The 24462-nt window shown below is 46.6% G+C and overlaps 1 protein-coding gene across 10 annotated transcripts in view; it reads left to right on the top strand.

Annotated features, from left to right (window-relative positions):
• Positions 1-24462, top strand: part of UNC80 (unc-80 subunit of NALCN channel complex) — a 288351-nt gene that overhangs the window by 3433 nt on the left and 260456 nt on the right. For all 10 annotated transcript variants that reach the window (XM_075317556.1, XM_075317555.1, XM_075317548.1 and 7 more), the window contains exons 2-5: positions 2390-2438; positions 16637-16793; positions 16914-17209; positions 17314-17437. In XM_075317556.1, coding sequence (XP_075173671.1) covers positions 2390-2438; positions 16637-16793; positions 16914-17209; positions 17314-17437 — 626 coding nt within the window. The remainder of the gene's footprint in view (positions 1-2389; positions 2439-16636; positions 16794-16913; positions 17210-17313; positions 17438-24462) is intronic.

The following is a 24462-nucleotide window of genomic DNA, read 5'->3' as shown; positions in this document are numbered from 1 at the left end:
GCTGCGATATCGTGACCGATATCGCTAGCGTGGGTACCCGCCCCGATCGGTTGTGCGACATGTGCAAATCGCTGCCCGTGGCGCACAACATCGCCCGGACCCATCACACTACTTACCTGCCCTGCGACGTCGCTGTGACCGGCGAAACGCCTCCTTTCTAAGGGGGCGATTCGTTCAGCGTCACAGCGACGTCACAGCTGCGTCACTGAACCGCCGCCCAAAAGAAGCAGAGGGGCGGAGATGAGCAGGACGTAACATCCCGCCCACCTCCTTCCTTCCGCATTGCGGCCGGGAGGCAGGTGAGGAGAGCTTCCTCGTTCCTGCGGTGTCACACGTACCGATGTGTGCTGCCGCAGGAACGAGGAACAACTTCGTTACTGCTGCAGCAACGATATTCGAGAATGGACCCCCATGTCACCGATGAGCGGTTTTGCATGTTTTTGCAACGATGCAAAATCACTCAAAGGTGTCACATGCAACGGCATCGCTAAAGCGACCGGATGTCACAAATTCCGTGATCCCAACGAGATCGCTTGAGCGATGTCGCAGCTTCTAAAGCGGCCTTTAGTTCAAAGGTGAGGAGGCAGAAGCTGGCGTAAATTAGACACGGAGCTCGCGTGACGTCACAATCCCACGTACGCCCTGCCACTGTAAGCCCAGACACCACTGGAAGGGCACCGCTGCGGCTTTACTATTTTAACCTTGGGAATCATGTGGAATCAGAAGGGGTTGTCCTAGTTGTGGACAACCCCTTTAAGAAGCTGTCAATTAGAGAAATTATATTTCTAGTTATTTTTTTGCACTAAGGGTAAATATAATTCAATATATTTTAATAAATACTTTTGCGAAAATCCTGAACAGTAGCACAAGCTAAAAGGGGTTTTCCCATATTTAAAGTTAGTTTTAATTAATAGATCAAGGCACAATAATAATTTCCACATTTGGATTTTTGTTTTTTTTTTAAATATTTCTGTGCTGAGATAATCTTTTAAATGTGTCCCTGCTATGTACTGTGTAATGGCCGTGTCTGACCGTACAGGTACATGGTCTGATCATACCACAGCTCCTGGGCTGGGGGGAAATAAAAAAGTATACAAACATTACAGCATGGAATAATAGCTGATTCGTTTTGTGAGGTAAAGCATTTCCCTGTCTGTTTTTTTAAAAAAAAAATGTTTTACCTCAAAGAAAGATTAATTTGCTTATTCCATTCTATAATGTCTGGATACATTTTTACTTCCTCCCCTGCCCAGGAATTGTGTTACGATTAGACCATGTTCCTGTACGGTCAGACACAGCCATTACACAGTATACAGCGGGGACACATATATAAGATTATCTCAGCACAGGAACAATTTTTTGAAACACATCCAATTGTCAAACTTATTATGATTCTAAGATCTATTGATTAAAATGAACTTTGCTCTTGGGAAAACCTCTTTAAGGAAATTAAATGGACCTTTATATAGCTCCATCAAACTCTGTGTTTAAAAAAAAATACTAAAAATACTACTATTAAAGTGTAGGAGGGGCAGAAGAGGGCCCCTGTGCAAGAAATGTTTGTGGGCCTTTATAGTCTAGTAGTTTATCATAATGCAGCCCTTTATCTGCTGCTTTGGAGGTGGAGGTGAGCCCCTTACCTCTTATGCCCCTATGCGGCTGCACAGGTTGCACCAATGGTATGGCTACCGCTGAAGTGCAGCACAAGTTTAGACTACAGAGAAGCATTTGAAGTAAATGCAGCTATTTATGGACGTCCTTCACAGCAGCATAAACACAAAAATGTTCCTCAGTGTACTCCAGCGGATATAATGGAACGACTACTTGTCCTCCCCAGCTGAGAAGTCCAGTCCATAGTGATTAATGAAAGTGTTGGTTGTACCTAAATGGCTGCCTTACAAATACATCCCCTCAGTATCTGCTCATTCCACCCAAGAACACTCTGCCATCTAACCATGAAAGGTTTCAGGGCCTCAATGGCCTCCACCACAATTGCATGATTATGAACCAGTGGTTGGTCTAGTAAAATACCACCATTCAGGACACAGACTCCCACAAATATGACAGTCAAAAACCTAATTTCTTTGGAGGAAGATTTGGAGCAGCAGAAAAATACATGTTTGATGTTGGTTAAAAGGAAAATTTAGATTTGAAGGATGGTAGAGTTCTTAAAGGATTATTCCCATCTCCGCCTTTCCACTGGTGGGAGCTGGTTGGAGACAGTCCCATCTGTTTGGATGGAGAGAAATCTTGGACGAGTAACATCTGCAGTTTGCTCCGTAGGACATCCACCTTTTTATAATAGGGGAATTGCATTTGTTATTCCAGCCTGTCACTGGTTTGGATCCTTTAGGAGTATTTATCATAGTCATGTTTTCTTTTTTTTCAGTGCATTCTTAAGACCAAAGCTCGGCAAGCAGTATGAAGCTTCTTGTGTGGTACGTACCATAAATGTATGATTATTGTAGTGGAGATGATCTGTGCCTCACTTTGTGGTTAGTATGGGAGCTAATAATGGCTACCTGTGTTTGTAGTGTAAAATTCCATGTTTCTTCAGAAATATATCATTGTTAACCTGACCACAGACATATCATCTTATCCATTTGGGGGACATAGTGAAAACATGGATGCAACAAGTTTTATTTTTTACTTGCCTGATCTACAGTTTATGGCTGCCATTACTGCAATAATTGTCCATGGAGAAATCACAGCCAACTTTCTCACCCAGCTTAAATGTCTTCATACACATTTTTATAACATCAGTCAAACCCGCCAATATTGGTGGATTCTAATATGTATGTGAGCCTCCTGACTCATCTGTAAGGGGAGATAAGGATCTGACATGTCCAATTTAGGACTAAGGGGTACTTTGCACATTGCGACATCGCTACTGCGATCTCTTCGGGGTCAAATCGAAATTGACGCACATCCGGCGCCGGTAATGACGTCGCAACGTGTAAAGCCTAGAAGCACCGATAAATGATCGCAAAAGCGTCGTAAATCGGAGATCTGTGTAGTGTTGGTCATTTCCATAATTTCGCTGCAGCGACAGGTAGGATGTTGTTCCTCGTTCCTGCGGCAGCACACATCGCTGTGTATGAAGCCGCAGGAGCGAGGAACATCTCCTTACCTGCGTCCCGCCTGCAATGAGGAATGAAGGAGGTGGGCGGGATGTTTACGTCCCGCTCATCTCTGCCCCTCCACTTCTATTGGCTGCCTGCCATGTGATGTCGCTGTGACGCCGCACGACCTGCCCCCTTAGGAAGGAGGCGGGTCGCCGTCCAGAGCGACGTCGCAGGGCAGGTAAGTGCGTGTGAAGCTGCGGCAGCTATCACAAGATATCGCATTTGCGACAGGGGCGGGGACTATCGCGCTCGGCATCGCTACAATTGGCTAGCGATGTCACAGCGTGCAAAGTACCCCTAAGAATCCTTTTCTCCAAGGGACAAGCTGAGATGTTTAGTAGTGGCTCTCTCATATATTCCATTCTCTAAATGGGCTATAGTCAGCCGTGGGGTACCGCAGGGATCTGTGCTAGGACTGATTCATTCTAATCTCTTTATTAATGACCTTGTGGATGGGATTGAGAGTAAAGTGTCAGTCTTTGCTGAAGACACAAATCTATGTAGGACATTAAAAACGGACCTTCATAGTAGAATATTACAAAGCGATCTGGATAAGATGTTAGAATGGACAGACACTTGGCAAATGAGATTTAATGTTGATAAATTGGATCCTGTGTCCCTATATGCTAACCCTCTTATCATGGGGACCACAACAATTACATATAATAGCCACTTTCCAAAGGAATAAAGGAGGTACGTACTCATATCCAAAAATAAGATTATTTTTATTATCAGTATTTTAAAAGAATTTACATAATTTGTTTTTTAAACCAGGGGCCAACCTGACAACAAAAGGACAATCCATTGCCCATAATAATAATAATAATAATAATAGTGCAGTTGGGCACTTATAGTGAACAGTTAAGCTCATGAACATAAATTGTAATTAAATAAAATTACCATCATTTTTTCAAAGGTCGCAATTAGTAGCAACCTATTACATCCCAGGTCTGTGCGCCAGTTAGACCACAGAATGGATGTGTGGATGTGCTGGAATGTCAGTGCTAGTCTATAGCTAAAGTGTAAGTGCTGTTTGTATTACCCATTGGGGGATTGTAAACCTCTTTGGTACAGCACTAGTAGCCATCAATTGTTAACCTCTCTAATAGAGCACTAGTAACCATCAATAGGCATTGCTGTTAATAGTTCACATGTTATAATAGCTTGCTAACCTGTAAATTGCAGTGATGGGGCCTGGATGTCCAAATCCCAACGCGTGTTTCACTTTTTCTTCAGGGCACGTCCCCTGAAGAAAAGGTTCATTGTTAACTCTATAACACTGCAGCATTTTGACTCAATGTCAAGCAGCAGCTGCAAAAGCAAACAAGGTTTGTATAAGATTTGGGTGTATAAGATTTTAGGGTGTTTAAAAAGAGATTAGATCCCATGATCCCAACGTATTGTTAGCCCTCTATAAATCACTGGTAAGGACACATCTTGAATATAGGATCCAGTTTTGTGCTCCACATGTTAAAAAGGATTTAATTCAGTTCAAAAGCCACAACTAGATTATTGCAAGGAATGGAAGGCCTCCCATATGATGAGAGGTTGGAAAAGTTGGCCTTGTGTAGCTTAGAAAAAATGTCTCAGAGGAAATCTCATTTATTTGTATAACCGCATGTGTAGTCAATACAAAGGACTGGCACATGACTTATTCCTTCCAAAGACAATACTAAGGGCCAGGGGGCACTCCCTGTGAGTGGAAGAAAAGCGATTACGGCTGCTAAATAGGAAAGGGTTCTTTACAGTTAGAGCAGTCAGACTGTGGAATGCCCTACCACAAGAGGTAGTAATGGCTGACACTATATAGCAACTTTTAAAAAAGGGCTGGATGATTTTATCAGTGCATATAACATTGTGGGTTATAGATGATTTAGTAACAAACATATATAATTGGTGCAGGAAGGTTGAACTAGATGGACCTAGGACTTTTTTCAATTTATGTAACTATGTAACTATATAACTATGTAACTATAGAGAAGAATAGAGCCAAGTGAGTATACCTGTAAATGGGGGAGAGAGAGCTCCCTGCTGAACCATTATTTAACCAAGAACAATCTACCGTAAATAGTTTGAAGAGCTTAACTGGAACCATGTCTATTTGGATTGGACAGATGGGCATGCGATTTCTATAGTATATTGTGTGATTACCAATCTATTTGATGAACCAGTAGAATCAGGTTAAAATCCTCTTCCCCAATCTCTCATTGTCCTCATGGCCAACACTAGTATATAGTCTGTGTGTTACCGTAGATCGGTGCCATGTTTAAGTGGTAAGACAGCTGATCTAATAAGCAAAGTGAACAGGAATGAGACTCTGTTTCTTTATTGTATTGTTCTGTTACTGTCGTATTGGTTGGGTTTTACGTTATTTACACTACAGGTAAAAAGTTTAGGGTCACTTAGATATTTCCTTACTTTTGAAAGGAAAGAACATTTTTTTTTTCCAATGAAGCTAACATGAAATTAAACAGAAATACACTCTCTACATTGTCAATGTGGTAAATGACTATTCTAGCTGCAAATGTCTGGTTTTTAATGCAATATCTACATAGGTGTATAGAGGCCCATTTCCAAAAACCACCACTCCAGTGTCCTAATGGTACATTGTGTATGCTGACTGTGTTAAAAGGCTAATGGAAGTTTAGAAATCCCTTGAAAACCCTTGTGCAAGTATGTTATTGTCATGGGCGGGGAGGACGCCGTCACTGCTGCGCTCTCGCTAACGCTCGGGTCCGGCGCTGCTGCGGCTGCTGCGGGTCGCTGCGGCCCCTCGGCTGCAGCGACCGATCCTCTGGGACACAGGGGCGTGGGTCACTCACCCGCTCCTCCGATTCTGTTTTCGCCTCACGGGCCTGCACGGTCATCACCACCTCCACCATTCCAGCCTCCCATTCTTGCACCAGGAACTGGAGCCGGGTCTGCAGCCTGCGGCTTAATTGGGCCACCCGAGCCTCCACCCATGCCGCTGTTCCGGGCGTGGGCCTGCTGGATGGGACGGACATCCTACTTGCTCGGCCTCCAGGAACGGGATATCTTGCAGAGTCCTGGCGTCCCCGCTTTCTATAGCCTCGGCTACATCAGGCAGACACCCTCTCGTGCCCCCTTGGTACTCTTCAGCACTTCCGTTTGTTGGGGGCGGGGCTTCGCTTTTGCGCCTTCCCTGCTCGGAGAAGACGATCGAGCGGGAGATTTTCGCGCCAAGATGGCGGCGCTTCAAAATTTTCGGCCGGACACCGCCGGTGGAGATCACAAGGCGCACTTCTACTGGTAAGTAGAGGGGTTCAATCCTGTTCGTGACGCCAAGTTGTCGCGGGCGGGGAGGATGCCGTCGCTGCTGCGCTCTCGCTGCTGCTCGGTGGCTCGAGCGGTGAGCCGGATCCGGGGACTCGAGCGGCGCTCCTCGTCCGTGAGTGAAAGGGGTGGTTGGTTTGGGGAATTTAGTCTGTGATGCCACCCACGGGTCGTGGTGAAGGTAGGCACCACCGCTGCTGATGACGGGGATCCCGGGAGCGATGGTAAGGAGCAGCTGGGATGTTGTTTTCCCCCTCCGTGGGTAGGGGTCGGTGGTCCCGGGGCCCGATGATGTGACGGGGAGGCAGGGTTGGGGAGGTGCAGGGTCGCAGGGACAGCGCGGCGCAGTGCCGGATGACACGGGTGTACTCACTCAGCAAGAAGGTACAAAGTCCTCGGTAAACCAAACGGCTGGATGGACGGGTCGCGCAGCCGGCTGCAGTGTTTCTCCCCGGACAGGTGATGGCGGCTGTCTTTCCCTGCACCTTGATGTTCTCCTTCTGACTACTATGGATTCCCAACGGTAGTCCGCTCCCCGGTGTATGGGTACCGGAGGAGCCCGTTTGCCCGCAGGCGCTGGCCCTTGGGTCTCTAGCCTTAGGCGGTAGCTGTATACCCTCAAGGTGTCGGCTGTTGCCTTCAATTGGGACTTTTGCTGTTGTGAAACCCCTCGGGTTCCAGTCACATTCGGATCTGACTATTGACAGCGGCTCCAAGCCTGGTCGGGGTCCGATGGCCCTGCCTGTGTGTGCTGGCTTCACTTCGCTCCCCGGTCGGTACCGGCGGGCCGTCGCCCGACCCCGGTCCTACGGTTCTGCGTTGCTCTACCACTCCTGCAGACGGCCACCACCGTCTGCCATACTTGCTGTCAGTGCCTGGGCCACAAACCCAGACACCCAAGTGCTTGCTCCTCTCACTTCAAACTCCCACTTCTATCTGACACTTTCCCGCCTCCAGGCCTGTGAACTCCTTGGTGGGTGGGGCCAACCGCTTGGCTCCGCCCCACCTGGTGTGGACATCAGACACTGGAGGGAGGCAACAAGGATTTTTGTTTGGCTGGTGTCCCTGTCTAATGGGGGTGAGGGGTGTTTGTATGTTATCTGTGACGACCTGGCTAGGCCAGGGCGCCACATTATCACAGCTGAAAACAGTTTTGCTGATTAGAGAAGCTATATAACTGACTTTCCTTTGAGCTAGTTGAGAATCTGGAGCATTACATTCGTTGGTTCCATTAAACTCTCAAAATGGCCAAAAAAAGAGAACTTTCATGTGAAACTCGACAGTCTATTGTTGTTCTTAGAAATGAAGAATATTCCATGCGAGAAATTGCCAAGAAACTGAAAGTTTCTTACAACGGTGTGTACTACTCCCTTCAGAGGAGAGCACAAACAGGCTTTAACCAGAGTAGAAAGAGAAGTGGGAGGCCCTGCTGCATAACTGAGCAACAAAATAAGAACATTAGAGTCTCTACTTTGAGAAATCGATGCCTCACAGGTCCTCAACTGGCAGCTTCATTAAATAGTACCCACAAAACGCCAGTGTCAACGTCTACAGTGAAGACGTGACTCCGGGATGCTGGCCTTCAGGGCAGAGTGGCAAAACTAAGCCATATCTGAGATTTGATAATAAAAGGAAAAGATTAATATGAGCAAAAGAACACAGACATTGGACGGAGGAAGATTGGAAAAAAAGTATTATGGACAGACAAATCGAAGTTTGAGGTGTTTGGATCACACAGAAGAACATTTGTGAGGCGCAGAACAACTGAAAAGATCCTGGAAGAGTGCCTGACGCCATCTGTCAAGCATGGTGGCGGTAATGTGATGGTCTAGGGTTGCTTTGGTACTGGTAAACTGGACAAGGTAAAAGGGATTTTGAATAAAGAAGGCTATCACTTCATTTTGCAACGCCATGCCATACCCTGTGGACAGCGCTTGATTGGAGCCAATTTCATCCTACAACAGGAGAATGACCCAAACCACAGCTCCAAATTATGCATGAACTATTTAGGGAAGAAGCAGGCAGCTGGTATTCTATCTGTAATGGAGTGGCCAGCCCAGTCACCAGATCTCAACCCTATTGAGCTGTTGTGGGAGCAGCTTGACCGTATGGTACGCAAAAAGGGCACATCAAGCCAATCCAACTTGTGGGGGGGGGGAAGCATGGGGGGAAATATCTCCAGATTACCTCCACAAATTAACAGCTAGAATGCCAAAGGTCTGCAAAGCTGGAATTGCTGCAAAGGAGCATTCTGTGACGAAAGCAAAGTTTGAAGGAGAAAATTATTATTTCAAGTAAGATTCATTATTTCTAACCTCGCCAATGTCTGCACTATATTTTCTACTCATTATACAACTCATTTGATAAATAAAAGTATGATTTTTCATGGAAAAGACAAAATTGTCTGGCGGACCCCAAACTTTTGAACTGTAGTGTACATTTTTAAGTCCAGATAGTTCTAACCATAGAGAACCATACAACAGAAGGTAGAGAGGTATACAGATGTTTAGGCTGGAGCTGCACACAGATTTCCACTGCACATCAGTATTACACACAAATTGTTTTCACCTTGTGATTTGCCATGAGATTTACATGAAAAACTTTTCAAAAATACATGTATGACCGAGAGCATTGCTAGAATCCTAACAGATCGAGTGCACAAGACCAAATACTAAAGTCCCTACTTCCATCCCCCACACCAAAGACAAATTGTACATGCGAGGCCTAGATAATACTGTACAACTCGGCTCCATACTGTCCCCGGACGGATTACTTTTATAATTAAATTCAGCACTACAGACAAATAGGAGACTACAGAACTGATTATAATCCCACACAAAATGTAGTATGACAAACAAATGGCAAACAAACCTCTGATTGTAGACATTCAATTTCCATCTTCTCCATTTGGCCCCTAACTGTCAAGAAAACGTATTTCCATAGGTTTTACCGTGTAGTAATTTTTGGCATCTTTTTCAGCAACCTAGTAACATTCTACAACCAAACTCTCCCCCTGGTGCCCTGATAGTGTTATTCTGCTCCCACCCTAATACTGTGCCAGAAAGGCTCCATGTTTGAGAGTATTTAGTGCTCCATCAACATTATCAATCCCAAAACAACTGTGCTAAATAGATATTGCAGCATCAATTATATTATCCACATAATTATATCGTCCACATAAATCTTCAAGAAATAGAATTGTGAAAACAAAGTAAGGGCCTCCTGATAGCACTTAGTGCCACACACAATGTTCCCAACCATAATGGAGCCAGGAATGTGGTGCTGCAACAGTAATAGTGACTACAACAATAAGTGTGCCCACATAGTGCCCCAACAATAAGTGTGTCCACATACTGCCTCCAACAATAAGTGGCCCATAGTGCCCACAACAATTAGTGTGCCCACATAGTACCCACAACAATAAGTGTACCCACATAGTGCCCACAAGAATAAGTGTACTGACATAGTGCCCCAACAATAAGTGTGCCCACATAGTGCCCCAACAATAAGTGTGCCCACATAATGCCCACAACAATAAGTGTGCCCACTTAGTCCCCACAACATTAAGTGTGCCCACATAGTGCCCATAACAATAAATGTATCCACATAGTGCCCCCAACAATAAATGTGTGTACATAGCGCCCCCACCAATAAGTGTTCCCACATAGCGCCTCCAACAATACGTGTGCCCAAATAGTGCCCCCAACAAAAAGTGTGCCCACATAGCGCCCCCAACAATAAGTGTGCCCACATAGTGCCCCAACAATAATTGTGTCCACATGGTGCCCCCAACAATAAGTGTGCCCAAATGGTGCCCCCAACAATAAGTATTTCCAGATAGTACCGCCAACAATGTGTGCCCACATAGTACCCCCAACAATAAGTGTGCCCACATTGCGCCCCCAACTTAATTATACTGATCAGAGTGCTCCAATAGTGCCAATCTGAGTGCCCCAGAGTGAAACATTGTGTCGACACAAGCAAAATGACCATAGTGTCCTTTAACATAACTATACAAAGCTTGTTGCTCCCATAATGTCCCCAACACTATTAGTGTCCCCCAAAAAATATTCGTGCCAATCACAACACTCCTATACTGCCTAGAAGTTTGCAACAACATTAACCTCCGACATTTTGTCTCCCAAAACAAGCGTATCAGTTGGAGTACCCACATTGTGCAGAGCAGAGGGTGGCCAAAAGTAACAGTGCTTACAGTTTCTACCAGGTCCCAATTATAGTTCCCCTATAGTGCCCACAACATTACTAGTGTCCACAAAGCGCTCCTCTAAAGTAATTGTGCTAATCAGTATAGCACTATAGTACAAAGCAGTGTACCCCTAACAGTAGTAGTGCCAATGTGCCCCAAAATAAAGATAACCAAGCAGATGTTCCATATAGTGCCCCCAACCTTAATAATGGCCCATGTTTGTACCCAAACTTATTGTGCCAAAACGCACCCGGCAGTAATAGTGCCTAAACCCTATGTACTAGAAAACCTTCAAATGATCCCCAGACCTCTTTCCCGTGCCTTGGAGACTTTATTAGGGTATATTTAAACTCACCAAGTTTGTCGCAGAAATTTAGGCTTAGAGATGTAAACATTCATCTCAATGATGTTTGCCAATGAAACACCCCATTCAAATAAAAGGAACTGAATCTGAAATTTGAAAAATCTCTGCACAATTCAGCTGTGAATTCATACAACCCATGAGGTCATAGATTGTGAATATACACGGTGTGTACGCATGCAAGCCCTCTTATGTAAGTGTGTCCATTATAAGACCACTGTACTGTCCCTCGACTCTGTATGTTTTACTATACTTCTGAATGTCAGTATTTAAAGATCTCTAGGTCAAAAGTGGATAGTTTTTGCTCTTATTTTATTCCGTTGCTTCCCTGATTATTTTTGCCTTTTTTTAGAATCCACCGTACGGGTCCAGAAATATGGACCTTTTCATATAGTGCAAATTTCTATGCTGTTCTTAAGGGGGTGTTGTTAATAAAATTCTCTGAGGGTCTGTCTGTGAGCACCTCCAACTTTATAAAGGCTATAAAAAGTAGCACTAACTAAAAAGGATCTTGTGCGTGCCAGTTTTAATGAAGAGCTCACTGGAATAGGATGCACTAAAATCATTAAGATGCACATACCCCGGGGTGTTGCGAGGGTCTTGAAAGATCAGGGGCTCACGCCACAAAGTACGTGTTTCTCTCTATACGACCTTCTTGTCATTTAAAAGAAAATCTATACATATATAATAACAGTAAACCATTGTTGCTAAAACACACAAAAACAAAGCCCAATATTACCAAAATTACAGCTATAGAAGGCTACAATAATATTGCTACACAATGTCCACTACCATTACCACTAGGTAGCGCTCCCTGAAGCCATCAGGGAGTTACAAGGTTCTGCATCCTCACCAGGATGCAGAGCCTACCCCCTAGGGACCCGGAAGACCAGTGCCGGTTACACACAAACGCTCCAGGTAATCCCAGTGTTCCCCAACAATCCCCCACCCCATACAATGGTAAAAGGCTAGGGTCGGCCCAATGGATCGCCGCCTAGACGTGGAGCCAGTCCAGTCCACTAGTTGACCAGGTGGGAGGGGCGAACTGAGGACAGACCGTCAGATAGTCTGAGACGGTCGAGGAGTGAAGGTGGACAGGAGGGGACGCACTGACACGGGGTGACAGTAACCTGGGGCCCAGGAGGGTAGTTGCCGGTGGAGTACAGTGGAGTACTTCACAGAACTACATACCGACGGGGTACAGGATCCTAGGGCAGGCAGAAGCTCTAAGCCGGCCTGTTAACACCTGCACAGTGAGGGGACCATCAAGGACCTTGCTGATCCTAAAAATCGAAGACTCAGTAGCAAAGAGAGAGTCGGGGACAGGACCGGAGACTCAAAACCCACAGGGTTCACGCTACGGTCAGGCAGACAGCAGTGGACAGAAACACCACCGGACAGGGACCCCTGGTTGCTCTACGCCACGGGGACCCACTAACCAGAGACAGGTGTAGGGGAAGAAGGCACCAGATTATTACACTGGCACTGGGACAAAGGGGACCTGGAGGTGAAACCAGCCGGCCTCGGGTAACCAGTTACCACCAGCAAAAGTGTGTAAAAAACAGTTGCACTGAACCCCTGTGTGGACTACCTTCTTCCGACACCCGTCATTTCACCTACCGTCTGGGGCCCGGCCCTGCTTGCTGAGGGCCTACCATCCAGACTGCCATTAACACCAGCCCCAGTAGTGGACAACATTGTGCAGCGGCAGCTCCATCCACATAGCCGCAACACAGCAAGTGGCGTCACGTGTGAACACTAATCTAATCCCCTGTAAATATATCCCCTTTACAAAAAGGGCCCAGGGCACGCAGCCGGGCAACGGACACCAAATTAACATTCCCAAGATATACACTGCCCGGGACCGAGTACCCCATAACCCTGGGCGTGACAACTACATAGTGAGTACATAATATTATAATATGACCATTACCTCTACAAAACAACACACATTATACGAAGACTAATAATACCACCATACACCTACAAGTACATAATGACGGAAATGCATTAAGCTGTTGATAAACTGAAAAATAAAAATTGCTATTAAAAAGACTGTTATCGCCACCATTTGTGACCGTATAAAGGTACATGTAGCACCCAGGGATATGGGGTACACGGTTCCGGGCAGAGTCTCTATTGGGAATGTCACAGTGGTGGCCGTTACCCGGTTCCGTGCCCTGGGCCCTTTTTGTAATGGGGATATTTACAGGGGATTATTGAATAAAGTTTATACGTGACGCCACTTGCGGTGTTGCGGCTAAGTGTAGGGAGCTGCCGCAGCAGTATGTCTCTACTGGGGCTGATGGTATTGGCAGCTAGTATGATAGTCCCTCCGCAAGTAGGTTTTGTCCCCATGGTATAGAAAACTGGGAGTCTCCATTCTGTGGTTTGTCCACTTCTGTCCGCCTGACGGTAGCATGAACCCTGTTGGGTTGGAGTCTCTGGTCCTGTCCCCGGTTCTCCCTTTGGTACTGAGTCTTTGGATTCTTTAGGGTCATCAAGGTCCTTGATAGTCCCCTTGCTGTGCAGGTTTTAACAGGTCAGCTTGAAGCTCTTTCCTGTCCTACGGTCCTGTACCTCGTCGGTTCCTAGTTCTGGAAGTACTTCACCATACTCCACCGGCAACCACTTCTCCTGGGTACCAGGTCACCGTTAACCCGAGTCAGGACGTCACTTCACTTCCACCTTTACACCTCCACAGTCACTACTCAACTGACTACTCTCCATAGTCTGCCCCTCCCACCTGGTCAACTAGTGGACTGGAGTGGCTCCACCTCTAGGCGGCCATCCATGGTCCCACCCTAGCTGGGTACCATTGTATGGGGGATTGTTGGGGAAAACTGGGATTATCTGGGTTTTTGGTGATACCAGCACTGGGGTTCTGGGTCCCTAAGGGGGTAGGCCCTGCATCCTCGTGGGGATGCAGAACCTTGTAGCACCCTGATGTCTTCAGGGGCGCTACACAGACACCAGTCTTGCCATCCATAGTACACAGATTACAGTACAGATATATATATATAGCCCAGGACTACTCCTCCTATTAGATTCCTCTCCCTCCAGGACTACTCCTCCTATTAGATTACTCTCCCTCCAGGACTACTCCTCCTATTAGATTCCTCTCCCTCCAGGACTACTCCTCCTATTATACTCCTCTCCCCCCAGGACTACTCCTCCTATTAGATTCCTCTCCCTCCAGGACTACTCCTCCTATTATACTCCTCTCCCCCCAGGACTACTCCTCCTATTAGACTCCTTTCCCCCAGGACTGCTCCTCCTATTATACTCCTCTCCCCCCAGAACTACTCCTCCTATTATCCTCCTCTCCCCCCAGGACTACTCCTCCTATTATCCTCCTCTCCCCCAGGAGTACTCCTCCTATTATCCTCCTTTCTCCTCAGGACTACTCCTCCTATTATCCTCCTCTCCCCCCAGGACTACTCCTCCTATTATACTCCTCTCCCCCCAGGACTACTCCTCCTATTATCCTCCTCTCCCCCCAGGACTACTCCTCCTATTATCCTCCTCTCCCCCAGGACTACTCCTCCTATTAGACTCCTCTCCCCCCAGGACTACTCCTTCTATTATACTCCTCTCCCCCCAGGACTACTCCTCCTATTATACTCCTCTCCCCCCAGGACTACTCCTCCAACACACACACACACACTGCACAAAACATACCTCCCCTCAAAACACACACACGCACTCCACACCCACAAAAACCGTGCAACACACACAGCACCACACACACACAACGCTGCAGACACACAGCGCTCCACAAACAATGCAACACACACAACGCAACACACAAACAACACCGCTCTCACACACCCCCACCCAGACAACACCGAGAACATTTACAGCGCCCTACACAAACACTTGGCAACTACACACAACAACATCTATATATATATATAACAAAAATCATACATTAACTACACAATAAATTCTAGAATACCTGATGCATTAGAATCGGGCCACCTCCTAGTATATATATGAGCCACCGAGCGAGCAGCAGCCGGACCTGAGCAGTGGGTGAGCGCAGCGTCCCCTCCTCCGCCCGCGACATATGGTGTTCCCCACAGCTCTCTATGTAGAGTATGATGGTCCCCACAGCTCTCTATACACTGTATGATGGCCCCCACAGCTCTCTATACACTGTATGATGGTCCCTACAGCTCCCTATACACTGTATGATGGTCTCCACAGCTCCATATACACTTTATGATGGTGCCCACAACATCTTATATACTTTATTACTTCCCACACTTTTCCTTATATATAGTATGATGACCCCTACAAACACATATAGTGTATTATGTCCTCACTTCTCCCTATATATAGTATGATGGCCCCCACAACCTCTTGTACAACAAATATGGCCACCACAAACGTATAATATAAAAAACAATTATACTCACCTAATCCTGATTCTCGGCAATGAAACCTCCATCTCCTCTTCTGTCTGGTCTGGAGGAAATGCAGAGGAGGCTGTGTTAACACTAATGTAATGAAGGAATACACATCACTCCACTTCATTAATAGAGTATGGTGCTCAGTAGGGGTCCCGTCCATACAGTAGTGTAGAATAAACTCGCCACTCAAAATGGCAGCGATCCAAAAGATTTTAATGCCAATCCAAAAACAAACATTTCATGTTTCGGTCCTTGATTGTGGACCTCAATCAGAATGCAAGCTGATTGCCAGATGATATAAGGTGTCACAATATACAGCGCAGTGGTATGGTGACAGCAATTGTGTGTATAGCATTAAATTCTTTTGGATCACTGCCATTTTGAGTGCCACGTTTATTCTACACTACCGTGGTAAGCCGCAGGCCAGCAGTCTGCGATTTTGGAGACAGGCAAAGATAGAAGACAAAGCTTTTACGCCATGCTCTATCACGGGACTGAACAGTGTCGCAACATAGTGATGCTGACACTGTTCAATGGGGTGTTCGCAGGGGGTCCAGGGCTCTGGGTAAGAAGTTCAGGGCTGGAGACCCAGATCTTTGAAGCTAGTGGCACCCCTGCACGCACCACTTCATGGTTTCATTCCGTCTTATTAATGGTATGCGCCTCCATGCACCTAGACAAAAATGTTACTCGAGTCAGTGACTGGATAGAATTTTTGATGTAAAAAATGTCTGCACTTTTGCTGAATTTGATAGGTGGCCGCAGCCAGCCCCATCCTGCCTTGCCTCTGCCCTTCTTGGTGGAGCTGCTTTAAACTAAAGTGAAAATGGCAAAAGTCACAAAATTGTTCCACAACGCCATGTTGCATCTTTCTAAAGCATTTTACGCTGTTTTCTGGTGTAAAGCCTTGAAGAATTGCGCCCCATATCTCTGGAACTGGATAGCAGATTTAAAAAATATGAATACTCAGGGAAATAAAATGTTCCATTGTATTTGGGAAAGCATTCCCAGCACTGACACGTAGATGAAATAAATAGAGCATGTTGGTCTTCCTAAATAATTATATTCAATGTGAAATGGTTGATTTGTGTTTAATCCCTACATGCTAAAACTTGCGTTATTTTTAGTGCTCTGAGCTTAATTTACAAGTCTATAGAGGGTCTTCAAATACATTTGGGTGAAGACCTTTTTGTGTTAATATATTTAATTTTTCTTCTTTTTTTCTTTCCATTAGTCATTTGAAAGAGTTCTTGTTGAGAATAAGCTCCATGGCCTCTCCCCGGCCCTTTCTGAAGCCATCCAGAGTATCTCCAGATGGGAATTAGTCCAGGCTGCACTGCCGCATGTGTTACACTGCACAGCCACACTGCTCTCCAACAGGAACAAGCTAGGTTTGTATTCAGCACGTTGTTTGTTTTGTGCTCAATAATAATGGAACATATGTGCAAATCTGTAATTTAATAAGTAAACTTTGACATTTGTCGTCTAAATCTGTTTTGCTTCTTTGGCAGGGCATCAGGATAAGCTCGGCGTTGCGGAGACCAAGCTTTTGCACACTCTTCACTGGATGCTTCTGGAAGCTCCGCAGGATTGCAGCAATGATAGGTTTGGTAGTGACAGAAGCTCCAGCTGGGGGGGAGGCAGTGGTGCTTTCATCCACCAAGAAAATCAAGGTTCTCCAGGGCACTCCAGACACAGCAATGCTAATGAAGAAGATGAGAACAATCGAAGGAAATTCCTCCAAAATTCGATGGCCACTGTGGAACTCTTCGTTTTTTTATTTGCTCCTCTTGTTCACAGGATTAAAGTAAGCACCTTTATGAAGAAGAAGTCTCTGTCTTCAAGGTGTAATAAACATTGATATTATCCATCTATTACATATGATTTACTAATATATTATTGCCCTCCCAGGAATCAGACTTGACATTTCGCCTGGCCAGTGGTCTAGTTATTTGGCAACCAATGTGGGAGCATAGACATCCTGAAGTTCCTGCTTTTACGGCACTGGTGAAACCCATTCGGAACATCATTACAGGTAACTTTGTCCTGTTTGTAAGCAAAAAAAAACTGGTTTACACAAATATTATTGTACTGAACCCTGGCCACTGATATTGTATGAGTAGTTGTTCCCTGTATCCAGATTTCTTAGAAAAATTGCTTTTTTACAAGTAGTAGTATCTCATCCTGCAGGTGTAAGGGGCACTTTGCATGCTGCGACATCGCAAGCCGATGCTGCGATATCGAGTGCGATAGTCCCCGTCCCCGTCGCAGCAGCGATATCTTGTGATTGCTGGCGTAGCGAACATTATCGCTACGCCGGCTTCACATGCACTCACCTGCCGCACACGGCAGGCGGCCAATAGCAGCGGAGGGGCGGAGATGAGCAGGATGTAAACATCCCGCCCACCTCTTTCCTTCCGCATTGCAGCCGGGACGCAGGTAAGAGAGTTTCCTCGCTCCTGCGGCTTCATACACAGCGATGTGTGCGGCCGCAGGAACGAGAAACAACATCGTACCTGTCGCTGCACCGGCATTATGGAAATGTCGGACCCTACACCGATGATACGATAACAACGCTTTTGCGCTCGTTAATCGTATCAAAAAGGATTTGCACACTACGATATCGACTGCGACGTCGGATGTGCGTCACTTTCGATTTGACCCCACCGACATCGCACCTGCGATGTCGTAGTGTGCAAAGCCCGCCTAAGGCTCTTTCAGACGTCTGTGATCATCGGTCTGCTCTTGGATCGCAATGCACGGATTGACCATGTCTTTTAAACCTAGCGTGACAGCCTCATAGAATGAAGCTGTCACTCGGGTCGGGAGACGCACTATCAATCCGTGCATTGCGATCCAAGAGCAGTAATAAGTGCAAAGAAACAAATATCTAGCTCACCCCAAGACATCCGCACTCCTGGCGGTGTTGAAGCACGTGATCCCACTGCTGTTCAGCGTCTGAGGCACAGGTGAACAAAGGAATGATCCAGCTTCACGTTTCCATAAAAACACAGCATTAATGAAAAACGTTTGTAAAATACAAAGACTATTTTTCTTGTAATAAAGATAATCCACAAAAGTATACCATCTCTGAGTCAGGAAAAATCCAAAGGTTCTTTAAACCGCACACCAGGCACGTTTTGAGCACATGGCTCTTAGACCTTGGTGAAAAGGTCTAAGAGCTATGTGCTCGAAACGCGTCTGTATGCGGTTTAAAGAAACTTTGGATTTTTCCTGACTCAGAGATGGTATACTTTTGTGGATTATCTTTATTACAAGAAAAATGGTCAAAATAGCATGTGACCAGTCAGGTGTCTATTTTCTCATTGGCTACAGACTGGTCACATGGCTAGACGTCATGCTAGGTCCTGTCAGTGCATCTCTCCGGTACGCGGTGCTCATTCCAGCATCTCTGTGTACCGGCGAGATGCTCTGGCACATGGTTTGCTTCCCCGTTCCTGCATGTGGGCGCTCTTTACAAAGTCAGCCCACATGCAGGGACTGGCTGCCACAGCCGGTAAATAGCAGCACCGGGAATCACGTTATCGGAGATTGCCATTGCTATAGTAACGGTGGCAGCGGTGACGTCACCGCTTACAGCCCGCAGCCTCTGCTCACTATCACTGAGTGATTAGACTGCACGGGGAGCAGCAGCGTCTTCCTCCCATGCAGTGCTGTCTGATGTAGCAGAGCTGCATGGGTTGAAGGAGAAAGAAGACAGAAGACCAGGATCGTGGAGGGTTGAGAGGGAGTAATAAATATGGAGTCTCAAATGTGTCTGTGTATTTATTTCTATTAAAGTATTTTTTCTCCGTGTGGTGTCTTTTTTTTAACCCTTTTTTGGAGATTCTTAATGGTTGGGTCAAACTTGCCCGACATTAAGAATCTCTGGCTTAATACTAGCTAGTAAAACAAAGCTAGTATTAACTCACTATTACCCAGCAAGCCACCCGGCTTCAGGGCTGCTGGAAGAGATGGATACAGCGCCAGATGATGGCGCTTCCATGAAAGCGCCATTTTCTGGGTCGGCTGTGGACTGCAATTCGCAGCAGAGGAGCCCAGAAAGCTCGGGCCAACCGGTGCTGCAGACTCCAATTCCCAGCTGCCTAGTTGTACCTGGCTGGACACAAAAATTGGGCGAAGCCCACGTCATTTTTTGGGGGGGGGGGGGGGAAACTCCTGCATACAGTCCTGGATGGAGGATGCTGAGCCTTGTAGTTCTGCAGCTGCTGTCTGCTCTCCTGCATACAGACAGATAGCAGACAGCAGCTGCAGAACTACAAGGCTCAGCATACTCCATCCAGGACTGTATGCAGGAGTTTTTTGCCCCCCCCCCAAAAAAATTACGTGGGCTTCGCCATGTTTTTGTATGCTAGCCAGGTACAGCAGGCAGCTACGGGCTGCCCCCAATCCCCAGCTGCCTATTTGTACCTGGCTGGGAACCAAAAATATAGGGAAGCCCTTTTTTTTTTAATTATTTCATGAATTTCTTGAAATAATTAAAAAAAATAAATGACGTGGGCTTCGCCCTATTTTTGTGTCCAGCCAGGTACAACTAGGCAGCTGGGGATTGGAATCCGCAGCGCAGGGTGCCCAAGCATTCTGGGCACCCCTGCTGCGAATTGCAGTCTGCAGCCGCTCCAGAAAATGGCGCTTTCATAGAAGCGTCATCTTCTGGCGCTGTATCCAACTCTTTCAGTTGCCCTGGTGACGGGTGGCTCGCTGGGTAATAATGGGGTTAGGGCTAGCTGTAAATTATCAACTGGCCCTTAGCCCGAAATTTATGGTGTCACGCCAATATTAGACATGGCCACCATGAATTTCTAGTAGAGATAAAAAAAAACACAACACACAGAAAAATATTTTTATTAGAAATAAAACACAACACAATTAGTGACTTCATCTTTATTGAAATAAACCCCCCCCTCCGCAGTAATCCTGGGTCAAGGGTCCCACGCGGTACAATCCGGATCCAATATCATCTGATCGGTGTGCTGGAAGGCAAAACGATCAGATGATGAGTCAGGTTCAAGGGCCTGAATCACATGACACTGCAGCTGATTGTATAAACGGCATTTATACAATCAGCTGATGCATCAGTGCAAAAACCCCCCAAAAAACTACACACTTCTGTGCAGACTCCTGTCCGACAGCAGCAGCTGATAGTTTAGCCGGCCGAGAGAGAGAAGAGAGAGAGAGGAGAGAAGAGGAGAGAAGAGAGAGAGGAGAGATAAGAGAGAGGGAGAGAGAGAGAAGAGAGAGAAGAGAGAGAGAAGAGAGAGAGAAGAGGAGAGAAGAGGAGAGAAGAGAGAGTGAGAAGAGAGAGAGGAGATAGAGAGGAGAGAGGAGAGAGAAGTGAGAGAGAAGAAGAAAGAGAGAGAAGAGGAGAGAAGAGGAGAGAGAGAAGAGGAGAGAAGAAGAGAGAAGAGAGAGGGGAGAGAGACGAGAGAGGGAGAGAGAGAGAAGAGACAGAGAAGAGAGAGTAGAGAGAAGAGACAGAAGAGGAGAGAAGAGAGAGAGAAGAAGAGAGAGAGAGAAGAGAAAGAGAAGAGAGAGAAGAGCGAGAAGAGAGAGAGAGGAGAGAGATGGAGAAAGAGAGAAAAAGAGAGAGAAAGAGAGAGAAAGAGAGGGAAAGAGAGAAAAAGAGAGAAAAAGAGAGAGAGAGAAAAAGAGAGAAAAAGAGAAAAAGAGAGAGAAAGAGAGAAAAAGAGAGAACAAGAGAGAGAAAAAGTGAGAGAAAAAAAGAGACAGAGAGAGAAAGAGATGAGAGAGAGGAGAGAGAGAGAGAGAGAGAAGAGAGAGAAGAGAGAGAGGAGAGAGCAATGCAGCCTCATTCCGTGAACTGCTCCGATTTTAGAGGTGTGGCCCGCGGCTAACAGCTGATGTCCGGCTCCTCCCCTCAGTGCATAATTAAATTAAATTATAATTAGAAATAAATAATAATTATAATTTAAAAATAAATTAAATTCTTCACTGGGTGGCCAGGACTTGAACTCATGAACTAATGCTCCCTAGGCAGTAGCTCTAACCATTGAGCCACTGCCTGTAATGAGAAGCATAGGAAGATTTGGTTATCTTGACCTCTGTAATGCAGAGTGAAGTCTCCAGTGACAGCGCGGCTCACTTCAGGTGCTGCGTGGAAAGGACACAAAGCGCTCGTGTTCTACGATGCTTCCTGTCATCTTCATATAGCAGAGATGACAGTGTTGTGTGGATTACTTCGGACCTGGATTGTTGTTTGGGGATTAATAAAGAGGTAAATGAGGTGTTTTTTTGTCTTTTATTCCAAATAAAGGATTTTTCGTTGTGTGTGTTTCTTTACTTTTACTTACAGGTTAGAAGGTATCTCAGGGAGACGCCTGCAATGATTAACCCCGTTATTACCCCGATTGCCACCGCACCAGGGCAATTCGTGATGAGCTGGGTAGAGTCCCGGGACTGTCGCATCTAATGGATGCGGCAATTCCGGGCAGCTGCTGGGTGATATTGTTAGGGTGGCGGGCTCCCCATAACGTGGCGCTCCCCATCCTGACAATACCAGCCTCCAGCTGTGTGGCTTTATCCTGGCTGGTATCAAAATTGGGGGGAACCGCATTTTTTTTTTAATTATTTATTTATTTATTTTACTGCACGATATAGACCCGCCCACCAGCGGCTGTGATTGGTTGCAGTGAGACAGCTGTCACTCATCGTGGGGGCGTGTCTGATTTCAACCAATCATGGGCGCCGGTGGGTGAGGAAGGCATGGAATACCTGATTGAATAATGAAGCCGCAGCCATTTTCAAAAGAGGAAAATGCCGCCGGAGATTTCTGACAGCCATGCAGCGAGACGCCCGTGATCGGTGAGTAGGAAAGAGGGATTGTGCTGGGGACGCAGGTCGCATGCAGATACGCAACGTGCGCACATAGCCTTACTGTGAAAAGCCACGCTTTTGGTGATCGAACCGTTCTCGAACGTTACTCGAACTGCCGAACTTTAAGCAAATCATTCGAGTTCGTCGAACGACTCGAACACCCCCCAAAATCACTCGAACATGAAATTGGCGAACCGTTCGACTCAAACATCACTCAACTCTACTCTGGATACTTCAGACAAGCAGGTTACATGCCATCACATAATTGATGACTTGACAAAGATCTTAATCTTCTATTGATGCAGTTCTCTAATTTGCTGTTGTAATTTGTAAACATTGAATATTTGTGTCCATTTGACAAATTAGTACAGAATAATGGCAATTTGTTATTAACAGATTAACATGTAAACAATTTGGCAATCAGGGGGGGAATGGGCCCGGGGTTGACTCTAGCCCCTGCTTCAGCTGAATGTGTGTCCATGGGCGCACATGCAGCTGAAATGCATCACAGTGCAGACCTGTCATGTCCCTGTACTACGATGCAAGCGTCCAACTGTTTGGCTGGCAGCAGACATCGGCGGCCACGTGACTGAGGGAGGCACATGACAGTGACGTCAGATGTCGCTATAGCAGGGACGCTGATGTTAGCTGCTGGCCACTGTGGGCTGGCTACACAGGAGGACGCTGAGCAACGTGGGAGCTAGGAAGGTTGAGTTCAATGTTTTGTGTTTTTTTCCCATTAGAAATAGAACGAAGACATATTTCCCAGGATGAGTGCATATACCAGGAGGGGCACAAATAAATACCAGGAGCAACCCAGGAGGAAAACAAGGGAGATATATATACCAGGAGGGGACATATAAACCAGGAGGGGCCCAGTATGGGGACATGTATATGTACCGCCCCTGCAGCAGTCGGACTGCTTGGATCCGGGTTTTGCTGTGGCTGTAGGGTCTCCGGACCCGGGGGCTCTGGGTCACCCAAAAATGAAAGGGGGGCAATTTAAAGGGGATTAATGTTCGTGACACCACCCGTGGCTCGCGGTAAGGGGAGTACCACCGCTGCCAATGGGAGTACTCGCGGGAGATGGAGAGGGGCAGCCAGATGACGTTCCCTTCACGGGTAGGGGAGGCCCCGGGACTTTGGATGGTGGAAGGTAGGGGAGCGTAGTGCAGGTTGAACGCAAGGGAAGGCAGCGTACTCACTCAGGCCGTGTTGGTGTTGATGTGACCATAAAGCAGACTTTGACACAGTAGTAAATCAAGTTTCTGGGTGCTGCTGCCACTTCAAGGTAGCTCGTCCGGGAGTCCACTCCCGTTGGTATTGCTGATGGTCTGTAACCTGCTTTCATGCACTAGAATTTTGATGTTCTGAGTGACCCCTCAGCCTGAAGCTTTCGGGGCCCCGCTCCCTACGGTTAGTTAAAGGAGCTGTGCTCTCGATGGCTGACACTTGGGATCTCAGTGGGCTGCATAAGCTGGAAAGCCCTATCCCCCTCGTTGTGTTGATGCCTTCAATCTCTGAGCTCTTGGGGAAAGTTCATAAAGAGACTATCCTCCATAGGTTTATTATCAGGTTGCGTGAAGCTACTCCCTGATCTAAGGTCCAGTACTCCGCCATGCTCGGTCTTGGTTCAGTTACTACATTTTCCGATGCCGACCACTCTCCCAAACTAAGTCTGGGCACCCTTCTCTAATACCCTGCAACCGGGTCTCCGACTCCTCCGGTCCCAGACCACCATCTGCGACCTAGCCAACGTCTCCCTGGGAGCTCTAACTCCCTCCAGCTCCTCACTCTCTGAGGGCTACCACTCAACTGACTCAGCCCCTCCCACCAGTCTGTCTGACCCCTTGGCGGGTGGGCCTGTTCCAGCTGGACCACCCACTGGTGTGCCTGACAGGATGTGGTGCAAGGTGTGGTTAGGATTTGAATGCTGATGGAGCAATACCAAAGGTTAGGATCCCAGAACCATGAGGGGTTGAGCTCTGCACCAAAAGAGATAGGAATGCAGTACCCTGTGACAACCTGACTAGTTCAGGGGCATCACATATACCAGGAGGGGGACATGTATAGCAGAAGGGGGACATATATACCAGGAGGGGCCCAGAATGAGGCTATATATACAAGGAGCGGGCCATTTACCAGGATGGGGGCATATATACCAGAATGGGTGGCATATATACCAGGATGAGGGATATATTTACC

Source organism: Anomaloglossus baeobatrachus, chromosome 7 (genome assembly GCF_048569485.1).
Source record: "Anomaloglossus baeobatrachus isolate aAnoBae1 chromosome 7, aAnoBae1.hap1, whole genome shotgun sequence".
In the NCBI taxonomy this organism is placed as follows: Eukaryota; Metazoa; Chordata; class Amphibia; order Anura; family Aromobatidae; genus Anomaloglossus; species Anomaloglossus baeobatrachus.
The sequence above is the reverse complement of the archived record's forward strand: the minus strand, read 5'-3'. Positions and strand labels throughout refer to the sequence as shown.